The sequence below is a fragment of the Geotrypetes seraphini genome, chromosome 12 (assembly GCF_902459505.1).
Source record: "Geotrypetes seraphini chromosome 12, aGeoSer1.1, whole genome shotgun sequence".
NCBI classification, from domain to species: domain Eukaryota; kingdom Metazoa; phylum Chordata; class Amphibia; order Gymnophiona; family Dermophiidae; genus Geotrypetes; species Geotrypetes seraphini.
The window spans coordinates 69,474,650-69,489,635 of record NC_047095.1 but is presented as its reverse complement, the minus strand read 5'-3'; the positions used below and the strand labels follow the sequence as shown (position 1 = coordinate 69,489,635).

General features: G+C 45.7%; 1 protein-coding gene across 2 annotated transcripts in view; it reads left to right on the top strand.

Moving 5' to 3' along the window:
- SLC6A9 (solute carrier family 6 member 9) overlaps positions 1 to 14,986 on the top strand; it is a 159,969-nt gene that overhangs the window by 100,860 nt on the left and 44,123 nt on the right. For both annotated transcript variants that reach the window (XM_033917126.1, XM_033917125.1), the window contains 2 exons: positions 6,307 to 6,463; positions 8,463 to 8,594. In XM_033917126.1, coding sequence (XP_033773017.1) covers positions 6,307 to 6,463; positions 8,463 to 8,594 — 289 coding nt within the window. The remainder of the gene's footprint in view (positions 1 to 6,306; positions 6,464 to 8,462; positions 8,595 to 14,986) is intronic.

Genomic DNA, 14,986 nt, shown 5'->3' with positions numbered 1-14,986 from the left:
TTCCCCGTCCCTTCCCCGTGAGTTTTGTCGCTGTCCCCATTCCTATAAACTCTGCCTTAACCGCACAAGCCTTGTGCAGATGAGGACGGAGTTTGCAGGAATGGCGCAGGAAAAGAACTCGCGGGGACAGAACGGGGAAAAATATGTCCCCGTGTCATTCTCTAGTGTATACCTCAGAAGGTGAGTGGGACGAACATGGTGCATTCCATCTTAGCCTCTGAGAAGTTCTGTCTGCATGTGAGACACTGAACCCCATTCTATCCCTAATCCAGGGAGGAAGACGTGTTCTGAGAGATCTATAGCATTTTTGCCTTTAGGGAAGAGAAATCCCAAAGGAGATTTCTGAGGAGTCTTGGGAGATTTTGCTTATTGAAGGTTTAATGCCACTAGCACTTATATTTGCCTAACGTGCAGAGGATATTGTGAGTGGTAGGAAGGACTCCTGCTATTTCCTGATCATCTTTGTTCTGATGGGTCAGCCAGGGTATGACCTTCTCTGTGACCTGGCCTCAGGTCCTGCTCCTATTGGACCCTTCGCCTTGCCCTCTGGCCTTGTGGGCGTTCTTCTTGTTCTCTTCTGACCCTGCGTTAGTCATGGTCATCTTGCCTTAGAAGCATTCCCTGAAATGAACTTCTCTTTTTATCCACTACCCAGCATTTTGCCCCTGAAACTACTTCCATCTGACTCCTAGCCTTCCCACCTCTACCATAAAGCATTTTCTCTTCAAAATTGCACCTCTACCTCCAGCTGCAGCCTTCAGAACGACAAAGTCTTTTGTCTCAGGGAGACAGCCTTCTGAATTCCTTACTACAAAAATATATATATATTTTTAATAACAGAGACTTCTTGTGTGTGCTGATGCGAGAGGTTTATGCTGCCTGGATATTAGAAAATGCACAAAGAGCGCCAAGAACACTCGGCTTCCACTATTGTCCAGCTCTGGGTACAAGCTGCACTTTTTCAAAAGTGTGATGCATTTTCAATATCTCTTTTGCCCTAATTATGTTTAGATTTTCATAACTAGCTAAAAAGTCAAATTGGACACACCATGGAAGAAACCAGAATTACAAAGTGAGCAACGTAATTAGATTGTGGGGAAAGGAACAGATCCAGCGACTTCGCCTGATTGCTATTTCGAAAGTGGAAAAAAATATTTGTTTCCCTTTTCCTGGCGAGCTGCATACAGATAGATCACCAAATGGCCACAGAGCCTCCTGAGTGTCTGCTGTTTTCGTCGTCTTCCCCTGGATTCCTGTTTGACAAGCGCAGGAGGCAAATCAATGGTGTGAACTCAAAGAACCTATGGACTTCTTCCCAGCTAAGCAACTGCAGTAACGTCAGATACCTGCAAGTTCTTAAGAAGCATGACTCAGCTCTGTGCCCCCAAGTGTGTCTACATTGGGTTTTTTTCTCTTCAGATAGAATAGAAACAATAATATATCTCCACCCCATTCTTGTCAAAAGACTCTGCCACCCGGGTTTTTCTTGTGCTCTGTGTCTATCTGCAGATTTGAAGGAATCGCTGTAACAGAAGAGTCTTTGTATCGTCAAAAAACAAGCCTCTTCTGAAGACTTTTATGGATAAGGCCCAGGCTCATTCCTCCTGCTGAGCCCCAGTGGGAAAACCCTCTCTGCGACACATTGTTCAAGAGAGCCTCTTGATAGTCCTTGCAACATGGGGCCTGTGACGAGGGTGGGAACTTGGAGAACAAGGATAAGTAAGGCCAATTCATTGAAAGGAAGTCGACCCAAACCTCCCTACTAGCTGAGTCATTAACGAGGCCTGTTTTTATGTGATTCTCTCAGCCACAAAGAAAGATGACGTTGTTGAGTACTGCAATTATGGTGTTCCTAAAAGTGATGGTATTGAAGCCTTCAGAGCTTCATGCGGTGGAGAAGAGGGTGACCGACTGAATTATCCTGATAGAACACCGAGAGCCTTTGAACAGCTCTGGGAACACTGCAGTGGAAGGGCAGCCTCCATTCCCCCCCTCCCTTCTTTCCCCAATGTCAAAGGATCAGAAAACATCCCAAGTCATCACCACAGGAACAGCTACAGAGGGCGAATCACAGCCCTGTTAAGTACACTGAGCTTAAAGAAGCCTTTTACTGAAGTTGGTGTGTTTTATTGTTTCTGGTTTGAAATGAGTCATATACTACCTTCCATACACCTTCAGAGTGCATTTGATACGCTGTCTTGTGGGATTCCTTTGGAGGTACTGTCATTTTGTTACAATAGATCTGACCTACTGGGTGTTCTGGCCTCTGTATTAACAACACAGAACTCTGTCATCTGCACATTATTTAGACTATCAAGGTGCGATCAGGTATCAGAGTTTTATATTAAGCAGTACTGGCTTAAGGTAGAGTACAGAGTGAGGTATAAATTGTTGTTGCTAACCTATTTAGCACTACATAGAATGTCACCGCGGTACCTGTAAGAGGCAATCGCAAACCAGACTTCACTCTACGTTCTGCTGGTAACGGTGATTTGGTGATACCATCTAGAAAGGAGTTGCGGTTGCAAACCATGAGGGCTGCGACATTTTCATGTGTGGGTCCAGCAGAGTGGAATAAACTCCCCGGTTACATACATCAGCAAGGGAATCTCACGTCATTTAAGCGTTTGTTGAAACATCACCTGTTCTGTCAGATGAAATATGTGTGCTAAGAGAGAAGGAAATACACTTTTCCCTCCGAATCCACAGTTTCAGTACCCCTGGATTCGGTTATTCATGATTTTTTGGGGGGGAAAAGAAACGCTGTATCCCAGACCTTCCCCACAACTTACCTGGTGGTCTAGCGGCGACGTGGGGCAGCATCGATCTTTCTACGCTTCTGCCCCATGCAGAGCCATCATCAAAATGGCTGCCGAGAGTTCCCATTGTAATCTCGAGGCTCACGGCAGCCATTTTGATGATGACTCTGCACAAGACAGAAGCGTAGGAAGATCGATGCTGCCCTGCGTCGCCGCTAGACCACCAGGTAAGGTCTGGGGAAGGTCGGGGATGCAGGAGGGAGGCGGGGGTGGGTCAGAGCCAGCCCTAAAAGTTATTTGTAGTTTTTTAATATTCGCGGGTTGGCTCTGCTTCTAACCCCCGTGAATATTGAGGGGGAAGTGTATAGTGTTTCAACTTGAATGTATAAATAATACAAACAGACGGGGGTGGCTATTTGTGGCGTGTAGGTGAGTATTGAATGTGAGGGTGGGGTGGATTGTTTTTGATATGTATTTTATGTAGGACAAGGCAGTTAAGGCAAGTTCATGCCTGCATGTATGTGTTTTGTAATATGTGTTTTTTACAATGGTTATTGTGAGCTTCTCTACCACTACCAATAACTGGGGAGTCAATTCAGAGTGGTTTGCATGACCTTCTGTAAAAGGTGTTACAATACAAAGTTATTAAGACCGGCATAATTATGGCATAATCAATCCTCCTACTTATGTTACCGGCACGTTGATCATCCTCCTTATTTGCATTCGTTCATACCAAATCAATCTTCCTACACTTCTAATATTAGCTTTACTATTGCAGCTAAGTACAACTCCTAAGGAGTTTGGCCTATTCAACCTAAATAGAGTCTATATACATGTATTGGTATCGTGTTTTGTGTTTATCTTTGAAGTATGTGTTTATGGAATCCACTTTGTATACAGTGGGATATAAATAAAACCCATAAACCATAGACCTTCTTATGATGAGACTTTGCATAAGAACATAAGAAACGCCTTCACCGGATCAGACCTTAGGTCCATCTAGTCCGGTGACCCGCACACACAGAGGCCAAGCTAGGTGTTCCCTGATGGAGACCTTGTTTACCCGTATCCCTCAATGTGATTCGCAAGAAGGTGTGCATCCAACTTGCCCTTGAATCCCAGAATGGTGGTCTCCGTCACAACCTCCTCCGGGAGAGCATTCCAAGCATCCACCACTCGCTGTGCGAAACAGAACTTCTTGACATTTGTCGTGGGCCTGCTGCCCCTCAGTTTCAGTCCATGACCTCTTGTCCATGTCACATTTGACAATGTGAATAACGATGTTTCTTGCTCTATTTTGTCGAATCCTTTTAGTATTTTAAAAGTCTCTATCATATCCCCTCGCAGTCTTCTCTTCTCGAGGGTGAACAGTCCCAGTTTTCCGAGGCGTTCCTGGTAGCTCAAGTTCTCCATACCTTTTACTAGCTTCGTGGCTCGTCTCTGCACCCTCTCCAGCAGTGTTATATCCTTCTTTAGGTAGGGAGACCAGTGTTGGATACAGTATTCCAAGTGCGGTCTGACCATTGCTCTGTAAAGCGGCATGATGACGTCCGCTATCTACTCGTGATCCCCTTCTTTATCATGCCCAACATCCTGTTTGCTTTCTTTACCGCCGCTGTGCATTGAGCCGACGGCCCCCAGGTCCCTTTCTTGATGCCGAAGTAGTTAAATTTGCATATTCCAATGTAGTGCTCCTGCGCTAATGGCCTGGACTGGATGCATTACAACACGATAGTCTTCAAAAAGCCTCAAAATAATTTACTGTCTGTCCAAAAGTGACTGCTGAGGGTTCACAGCACATGTGCCTCTAGCTGAAGTGACGAAGACATTCATGGGGGTGGGAGAGGGGGTGTTGTACAATACACGCAAATAGGATTTTCAAATCAAGATATGCTCTATTGTAGCAAAACACTGCCAATGGAAAGCTCACTATTTCTTTGTATCCTCGGGCAATTTTCACAGAGAATGTAAGTGCAAACTCTTTGAAAATTGTCTCCCATATTGCTTTGGACTTGATCAAGCTCCTAGTATTTCGTCCCGTGCCATGCGCAAGTTGCTGACTCTGCTTCTACAGCTGTGGCCCCAGCAGAGTGCGTTAAGTATGGCGGGGAACGGAGGACGTAAAGAGGGGGAAGCTTCCCACGCAGAGCTGCTCCTCTTAAGAGGGCCCCTCCCCCTCTCTGATCTGAGATGGCTGAACAGAGAACAATTTACGGGTCTGTATCTGCTGTCATTTACTTTCTTACTATGCTATACAGTTTGGGATGAGCTGGGGAGGGCTTTGATGGGAACTACAATAATTTGGGACGGTTAATTGTCCATAAGAATACTTGCAGTGGCGCAACGTAATACTCAATTTGTAATTGCATAAATTTATATTTAAAGGTGCGTATTCACTTATTGACATATTTGCTTGTATGGAGTTCTCGTGATTTTAATTATTTCATAATTATTTATACATTTATTCTCTTTTACAGTTTTAGGAAAAAGTACAGAAAAGTCGATCATGAATGTAGTGTGTTTAATGAACCCTGAGCCGTTTCCAAATTTGAAGAAATTTGCTTGTAAATTTATCTCCATTTTTGGGACAACGTATCTTTGCGAACAAACTTTTTCCCGAATGAAATATATCTGACGAACATTTGAAGTCGCTACTTGTAATTAGCGTTTCAAAATGCGCACCTCAGGTTAATAAGATTTTAAAAACACAAAACCAGTTCCATCATTCACATTAATGGTTTTATTATCATTTCTGATGAAAACATGAGAATTTGCTGGTCGTGTTCATTGTCTTTAATATACGATAATTTAATCTCACATACTCTGTAATTAGTTTATGAAATTTTCTGCTTTCAATAAAACTCATAGATCTAGAGTTATTTATCTTTTTTTTTTTTTTACTACGGCCCGCTGAAAAGTGCTGAAGTACCCGATGTGGCCCTCGTGGCAAAAAGTTTGGAGACCCCTGCTCTAGAGTAGTGTTTCTCAACTCGGTCCTGGGAGTACCCCCTTGGAGTACCCCTTTGCCAGTCAGGTTTTCAGGGTATCCACAATGAATATGCATGAAAGAAATTTGCATATAATGGAGGCACTGTATGCAAATCAAGTTGATGCATATTCATTGTGGATATCTTGAAAACCTGACTGGCAAGGGGGTACTCCAGGACCGAGTTGAGAAACACTTCTCTAGAGTCTAGGTTTCACATAGGCACCTTTTGTCTTCACATCTGAAAAATGGATCAATGGAATCTTGAATGCTGAACATTATCTCTCGTTTATTTTGCTGTTATTCCCAGAAAGGAAACCAGTCTACAAAGCGTATAGGGGTCCTTTTATTAAGGCGTGCTAGCTGTTTTAGCGCACGCTAAATGCTAACGCGTCCATAGACTATAATGGTCGCGTTAGCATTTAGCGCCCGCTAAGACAGGTAGCTTTAGTAAAAGGACCCCCTAGTTTCCACCAAAACCAATATTGGCCTACAGAACTCTGTCGTGCTGACGTAAGGTGCAGAGGCAAGCGATTGGTGATCATGTTTTTTCTCTTCCAGAACGGCTCAGTTCCTGGCGAGGCAAGAAAGCGAGACGAAAATGTGAAGCGAGGGAACTGGGGGAACCAAATTGAGTTTGTGTTAACCAGCGTCGGCTACGCTGTGGGGCTGGGCAACGTCTGGCGGTTCCCATATCTCTGTTACAGGAATGGAGGAGGTAAGTAACATTGTTTAAAACCGAGTGGGTGGGTGGAATAGGAAGAGGAAGTGGGGGACGTAATGGAGAGGAACTGCGCACACCACAGTAGCGTCCACTCCTCAATAGTGAAACAGGGAATGTCCAGAAGATATATCGGCATGCAATGATCAGATAAACTGGCTAAATGGTACATTTAAAAATCAGATCAGCTTGAAGGTTATGAAAATTGAGCTAAGAAACTAGTTTTGGAGTGGAAAAGGAAGCAGAGAACAGAGAAAGAGAGGAGACTATCATATTTACTCAGATATAAACAGATCCAAATATAAACTGAGATAATATCCCCCCCCATTAGAGTTACCAGATTTTCTGTCTGGAAAATCCGGACCCCTAGACCTGTCTCCAGGCCCACCCAGTTCCATCCATCTCTACCCTGTCACGCCCTCAATCCTGCCCCAGCCCCGCCTCCAATCCTGCCCCAGCTCTGCCTCCAATCCCGCCCCAGCCCTGCCCCCACTGCCTGCTTTCATCAGGCAGGACATCAGCACATGCGCGGATGCTCTACTGTGCAAAGGAAAGCTTTTCAAAACCTGGACAAAGTGCCGGGTTTTGAAAAGCCGTCCGGATCCTGGATATGTCTTCAAAAGGAGGACATGTTCGGGGAAATCCGGACGTCTAGTAACCCTACCCCCCACCCTTTTAGGGGGAAAATGTTAACTCAGATATAAACCAAGGATTTATATTCAAGTGCCGCTTAGATGTACACCTACCTCCCCCTCCTGAACCTAACATGGTCTCTCCTTGGGTCCAATGGTGTGGTGAGTGAAACCGGGAGGGGAACGATCCCTCCCTTCCCCCAGGTGAGATGTCAGGTCCTGTCCCTGCTCTCGGTTGGCTGTAGAATTGCCGCCCGCCCCTTCCTTTCCTCCTTCCTTCCTGTAGAATCAATGCATACCTCCTTCCTCCCTCCCTGCTGTAGAATCACCATGTGTTCCCTCCATCCTTCCCTCCCTTAGAGAAGCAGCGTAGGCCTCCCCCCGGTCCTACCTTAATCACCGGTGGTCCAGCAGAGTGAGTTGGGGCAGGAGTGATCCTCTTACGCACCTGCCTGTGCAGTCTTTCTGAAAAAAAAATGGCTGCCATGAGTTCCTGCTGGGTTTTGGAAAGTCCGTCCGGACACTTGGACAGTCCTCTAAAAAGAAGACCTGTCTGGGTTTTAACGGATGTTTGGTAACCCATCCCTAAGTGCAACTATTAATACTATTAATTAGGCTGTAGTTACAAACACATAGTTACAAGGTCATTGTTGGCTGTTCATTTTGTCCCATGAGTTGCATTAGACAGTTTAGGAATGGGCTTTTACAACTGTTATTCAGTTAATTCAGGGGTTAGCTCCCTGTCATGGTAGAGAAATGCTTTTAAAAGTTTCCTGAACCTGAGATAACGGTCACGAGATTGTAGTGTTCCAGCATTTTGCTAATTGATATTGGATGGATAAGGTAATTTGCCTGGTAGACTTTACATTGTTGCATGCTGGGAATTTTATGTGGAAAAGATTAGGCTATTTTTTTCTGTGCTAAATGCAGTTTAGTAGAAGGACCACTAACCCCCTCTTTTACGAAACTGCGATAGCAGTTTCTAGCGCGGGGAGCCACGCTGAATGGCCCGCACTGCTCCCAATGATCACAGGAACCCAATGAGCATAGGGAGCAGCATGGGCTATTCAGCGCGGCTCCCCACGCTAGAAACTGCTATCGCAGTTTTGTAAAAGGAGGCCTAAGTTTTTAAAGACACATTAGCAAACTGAATTTGCACTACTCAATGTACACCCTTAGCTACTAGTTTATTCACTTGACAGAGAAACTTGTGCATGGTGAATTTTAAAATTGCTGGGATGAGAAAGAAGAGGGCAGGGGACTGTATTCCAGAGAATTAACTGGGAGAAAGCAAGTCATCATGTTTAGAAGCAGTTGCTCATAGCACAAGGATCTGATTCAATGTCTCTTCTTTCTGCCTTCAGGTGCTTTCATGTTCCCTTATTTCATCATGTTGGTGTTCTGTGGAATCCCTCTCTTCTTCATGGAGCTCTCCTTTGGGCAGTTTGCCAGTCAAGGATGCCTTGGAGTCTGGAAGGTCAGCCCCATATTCAAAGGTGAGGTGGGAGTAGGTATGCTTTTAGCAAGAAAAACTCCAGGAATATTGACCTAGCCTTTGCTCCATGCATTTGGGAATTCTGTAAGTTATAAAGTTACCACTGGGCGTCTTTCAGAAGCAGGAGCAGTGCAAATGCATTCTAGGCAAAGTGTCAGGAAATCGCAACATATTTCCTGTTTGAAAATGGCTGTGAGATAGATGAGGGTCTTTTGTCATTATGAGCAGGACCTCCCAATTCTGACTTGCATGTCCCTCATATCATTTTTAAACAGTTTTTTCTTGGACTTGTATTTGGTTATTTTGCCAAGAGAAAGGGCTTGGGATTTGATATACCGCCTTTCTGTAGATACAATCAAAAGGGAATGGGGACTTGTATAACGCCTTTTTATAGCTTTGGCATTTCAAGGCTGTGGGCATTGGAGGATTAAGTGTAGGGTTGCCAGATTTTCTAAATAGAAAATCTGGACCCATGGCCCCGCCCTCAAGCCCGCCCCCATCTCCGCTCTATGCTCTGCCCCCTCGAACTACACAAGCAACGCTGGTGTGAGGCGATAATGTCATGCGCATGTGCGTGATGTCACTGCATTGCATCCACACATGCGCGAATGCCGTCCCGATGTCGCTCTTTGCCAGAAGCTTTTCAAAACCTGGACAAAGTGCTGGGTTTTGAAAAGTGGCCCGGATCCCCGGACATGTCCTCAAAAGGAGGACATGCCTGGGAAAATCCGGACGTCTGTTAACCCTAATTAAGTGACTGGCCCAGGGTCACAAAGAGCAGCACCGGAATTTTTTTATTTATTATTCATTATTCATTTTCAAACTTAAACAGTGTTATACAGGAGTACATTACAAAATATCTTAAAGACAACACTTACAACTTTCAATAAATACCATAAAAATTATTTTCACCCCTCTCCCCCCCTTATCTAATATAATAAAACCTTAAGCGCGCATGCGCACTCCTACCTGCATAATCCGTGATCCATAGGTCCGTGGCAGGTAGGAGTGCGCATGTGCGCTTAGGGTTCTATTAGCTTGACAATGGCCCCACACTCGCTGACCCCAAGGCAATGTTCTGTGGTCTGACCGCCTCCCTTACACTCCCTGGCTGAAATTATTTTTAAGTTCAAAGCCGCCGCAGCTGCTCCTCTCACAAGCCGCACCTGTGTCGGAGAAGGCTAACGATATAGGCGGGGATCGAGAGAGGAGCCACCGCGGCAGCTTTAAACTTAAAAATAACTCCAGCAAGGAACTAAGGGAGCCGTTTTAGCTGCGTTTTTGTTGAGGGAGGGAATGCTGCTGCAGCTGCTGCACAGAGAAGTGGGGGGGGAGGGAAATGCTGCTGCACAGGGAAGTGGGGTGGGGGAGGGAAATGCTGCTACACAGGGAAATGGAGGGGGAGGGAATGCTGCTGCTGCTGCACAGGGACGTGGAGGGGGAGGGAAATACCGCTGCTGCTGCACCACAGAGAAGTGGAGGGGGAGGGAAATACTACTACTACTGCTGCTGCTGCTGCTGCACAGGGAAGTGGGGTGGGGGAGGGAAATGCTGCTGCACAGGGAAATGGATGGGGAGGGAATGCTGCTGCGGCTACTGCACAGGGAAGTGGGGGAGAGGGAAATGCTGCTGCTGCTGCACAGGGAAGTGGGGGTGGGGGAGGGAAATGCTGCTGCACAGGGAAATGGAGGGGTAGGAATGTTGCTGCGGCTGCTGCACAGGGAAGTGGGGGGAGGGAATGCTGCTGCACAGGGAAATGGTGGGGGAGGGAATGCTGCTGCAGCTGTTGCACTGGGAAGTGGAGGGGAGGGAAATGCTGCTGCTGCATAAGGGGCAGGGAGAGACACAGATAGAAAGAAATATAGACAGACAGTGGGAGGGAGGGAGAAAGAAATAAAGATAGACAACAGGAGGGAGACAGAAAGGAAGAAAGACACAGGAGCAGGGAGAGAGACAGAAAGACAGACAGACAAAAGAGGCCAGGGAGAGAGACAGACAGAAAGAAAGAGACAGGGGTAGGGAGAGAGACAGAAAGAAAGACAGACAGACATATTCTGGCACCCATTAATGTAACGGGCTTAAAGACTAGTTTCAATATAATCAAGTAATCAAACAATATTACATCCATCTTTTACAACAATCCCAATACATTTTCTTCCACCCTTCCCCCTCCCTGGATGTGTAAGGAATGAACAAAAGTATAGGGAAGTATAATTCAATTATCAATAAAATTAGTCAACGGACCCCATGTCAATTTAAATAATTTATTGTTACCCCTTTGATCAGAAAACGTTCTCTCGAACCTATAACTCAAACATAACATGTGCCACCAAAAAGTAAAATTTAGATGATCATAGTTTTTCCAATTGGATGGCTATCCCAGTCATGATTCCCAACAATCTATTTTTATATTTATCAAGTAGAGGCTTAGGGGATAATAATGTGCCACAAATTACCATATCATAAGTCTCCAAAATCATATTAATATGACCCCAAAAAGAATGCCAGAAGGTAAGTATAGAAACATAGAAACATAGAAAGATGACGGCAGATAAGGGCCATAGCCCATCAAGTCTGCCCACACTATTTACCCACCCTCTTAAGTCTACTGACCCCCTAAAGAATAATTGTAATTATACTGTCACTCTACTGACCCGCTCATTCAGTCCTAGTGACCCTATCCCTTGGCATGACCTCGTAGGGATCCCACATAGGTATCCCATTTGTTCTTGAAGTCTGAGATGCTGCGTGCCTCGACCACCTGCACTGGAAGCTCGTTCCAATGCTCAATCACTCTCTCCGTGAAGAAGTATTTCCTGGTGTCTCCACGAAACTTCCCTCCCCTGAGCTTGAGCGGATGTCCTCTTGTGGTCGAGGGTCCCCTGAGAAGAAAGATATCATCTTCCACCTCTACCCGTCCCGTGATGTACTTAAATGTCTCAATCATGTCTCCCCTCTCCCTACGCTCCTCGAGAGTGTAGAGCTGCAATTTGCTCAGTCTTTCTTCGTACGGGAGACCCTTTAGCCCCGAGACCATCCTGGTGGCCATCCGCTGAACCGATTCAACTCTGAGCACATCCTTACGGTAATGTGGCCTCCAGAATTGAACACAGTATTCCAGATGCGGTCTCACCATGGCTCTGTACAGTGGCATCATGACTTCAGGTTTCCTGTTGACGAAGCTTCTCTTGATACAACCTATCATTTGCCGTGCTTTAGATGAAGCCTTCTCCACTTGAGTGGCTGCTTTCATGTCAGCACTGATGATTACTCCTAAGTCTCGTTCTGCCGTAGTCCTGGCTAAAGTTTCTCCATTCAGGGTGTAAGTTCTGCAAGGATTTCCGTTGCCGAGATGCATGACCTTACATTTCTTGGCGTTGAAGCCCAGCTGCCAGATCAAGGACCAACTTTCTAAAGTACGCAGGTCTTGCTCCATAGCATCCTGAAGATTACAGCCGTTTACTACATTGCATAGTTTGGCGTCATCAGCAAATAAGGTTACCTTGCCTTGGAGCCCTTGAGTCAGATCCCTAATGAATATGTTGAAGAGGAGTGGGCCCAGGACCGAACCCTGTGGCACTCCGCTGGTCACCTCTGACATTTTAGAAAGGGTACCGTTGACCACCACCCTCTGAAGTCTGCCACTAAGCCAATCTTTAACCCATGCAGTTAGAGTCTCTCCTAATCCCATAGATTTCATCTTGTTCAGCAGCCTGCGGTGTGGGACGCTGTCAAACGCTTTGCTGAAGTCCAGGTACACGACGTCCAAGGACTCTCCTGAGTCTAGTCTTCTTGTTACCCAGTCAAAGAAGCTTATTAGATTGGACTGGCATGACCTACCCTTGGTGAATCCATGTTGGCTGGGATCCCGGAGATTACCCTCGTTCAGGATCGTATCTAATTTGTACTTAATTAGTGTTTCCATGAGTTTGCACACTATTGAGGTGAGGCTTACCGGTCTATAGTTCGCAGCCTCAGCCTTGCAACCCTTTTTATGTAGAGGAACGACGTTGGCTGTTTTCCAGTCCAACGGAACTTTCCCCGTACTTAGTGAGAGATTGAAGAGCACCGCCAACGGTTCTGCCAGGACATCTCTCAATTCTCTGAGCACTCTTGGGTGTAAATTGTCCGGTCCCATGGCCTTGTTTACCTTTAGCCTTGCCAGTTCGTTGTAGACGTCCCCAGGAGTGAACTCAAAATTCTGAAACGGGTCATCCACGTCTTGTATTATTATCAACTGTGGTCCGTGTCCCGGTGCTTCGCAGGTGAAGACTGAGCAGAAATATTCATTTAGTAGTTCTGCTTTTTCTGAATCCGCCACCGCGTAGTTTCCGTCCGGTTGTCTAAGGCGTACTATACCGTCTGTGTTCCTTTTCCTATCGCTGATATACCTAAAGAAGGATTTGTCCCCTTTTTTAATGTTTTTTGCCAGAGTTTCTTCCACTCGACGTTTGGCCTCCCTAACTGCTGTTTTGACCGCTGCAGATCTGGTCTTATATTCTACTTTAGTTTCTCTTCTCTGGGTGCGTTTGTAGGAAAGAAATGCTTTTTTCTTCTCCTTAATGAGGAGTGAGATCTCTTCAGTGAACCATTGGGGTTTGTTGTTTCTTTGCCGTTTATCTACTGATTTTATGTAGCGATTAGTTGCTTCGTGTATGGATGATTTCAGGTACGACCACATAGTTTCCACATTGCCGGTCTCTGCTTGGTCCTGTAGCGTCTGATGAACATGATCTCCCATACGTGCGAAGTCGGCGCCCCGAAATTTGAGCACCTTTGTTTTTGTAATTGATTTAGGGGATCCTTTCCCAATGTTGAACCATACCATGTTATGGTCGCTGGAGGCTAGCGTATCTCCTACCGAGACCTCTGAGATGCTTTCCCCGTTTGTGAGTACCAGGTCTAGGATCGTCTGGGCCCTAGTGGGCTCCGTTACCATCTGTCTGAGATGTACTCCTTTTATGGAGTTCAGAAGCCTCCTGCTGCTGCTGGTTGCTGCTGAAAATGTCTTCCAGTCTGCATCAGGCATGTTGAAGTCCCCTAGCAGCACAGTGTCACCCCGTAGAGTTATATTCTCTATGTCTTCAATTAATTCTGCGTCCATGTTTTCCGGTTGTCTTGGAGGTCTGTATACCACACCAAGATACAGGCATTTTTTACTACCTCGTGCCAGGTTAACCCAGAGGGATTCCCCGGTATACTTGACATCAGTGATCCTGGTAGTTTTGATGTCTTCTTTAATGTATAGTGCTACCCCTCCACCTAACCTGCCCTCTCTGTCCTGACGAAGTAGATTGTACCCCGGTATAGCCATATCCCACCCATGTGCGTCAGTGAACCAAGTCTCGGATATTGCCACCACGTCCAGGTTGGCATCCCTTATTTCAGTTTCTAGTTCTAGAATTTTATTGCCTAAACTGTGTGCATTAACATACATGGCCCTCCACACTTTGTGTTTGCTGAGTCCCTGTAAGGCTATTCCTGACTGAGTCTGTGTGGCTCCAAGAGAACTGTTTGCATATTGGGTCCTTACCTCGGAATCTGAGTGTCGACTCGTCCCATCAGGATAGTTCCTTTCCACCCCAGTATATGAGTAGGCCCCCTCCCCCAACTTACCTAGTTTAAAGCCCTGCGAAGTAGGCGGGCTAGTCGGTGTCCGAAGATGTTCTTACCTCTGCTGGTCAAATGGAGTCCGTCTGGTCCCTGTAGTCCTTGCAGCGGACAATAAAAGAGCAGATGATCCAGTGACCAGTCTCAAGATGACAGTGCCAGCATCTATTTGACTTAGAACTATCTAATTTCTGTAAACGAGCAGGGGTCCAAAAACTTCTATGTAACAAAAAAAAACATGTTTGTCTCATAGATGCTGACACTGTATATCTCATCCTCCAAGATCAAATACGTGGCCATTGAGTAGCAGAAATCTGTTGCTTAATCTCAATGCTCCAAATATCCCAAAGGCTCAGGGTCACAAGTAGCAGCACTGGGATTTGATCTCACAACCTCTGGGTACAGAGGCGGCAGCTCTACTAGTCAGCCCCACCTTCAGTGTGTCCCAGTATGGCAACTCTTATGTTCTTATGTTACTCCTCTCCTCCGCAAAACACATTGGCTACCCATCACTCATCGCCTCACCTATAAAATACTCCTCCTCATCTTTAAAACAAAAAACTTTAACCAACCGGCGTTCATAGATAAACTTTTGTTCCCATACTCATCATCCAGGGCCCTCCAATCTAACAATCAAAACCTCCTCTCCATACCATCAATACGCGAACTGTTTTACGATACCACTCGCAAATCCAGTTTTTCAATCCCCGCCCCCTCTCTGTGGAATGCCCTTCCATTAGATCTTCGATTAGAGAACTCTCCTGAAAAATTTAAAGCTAAACT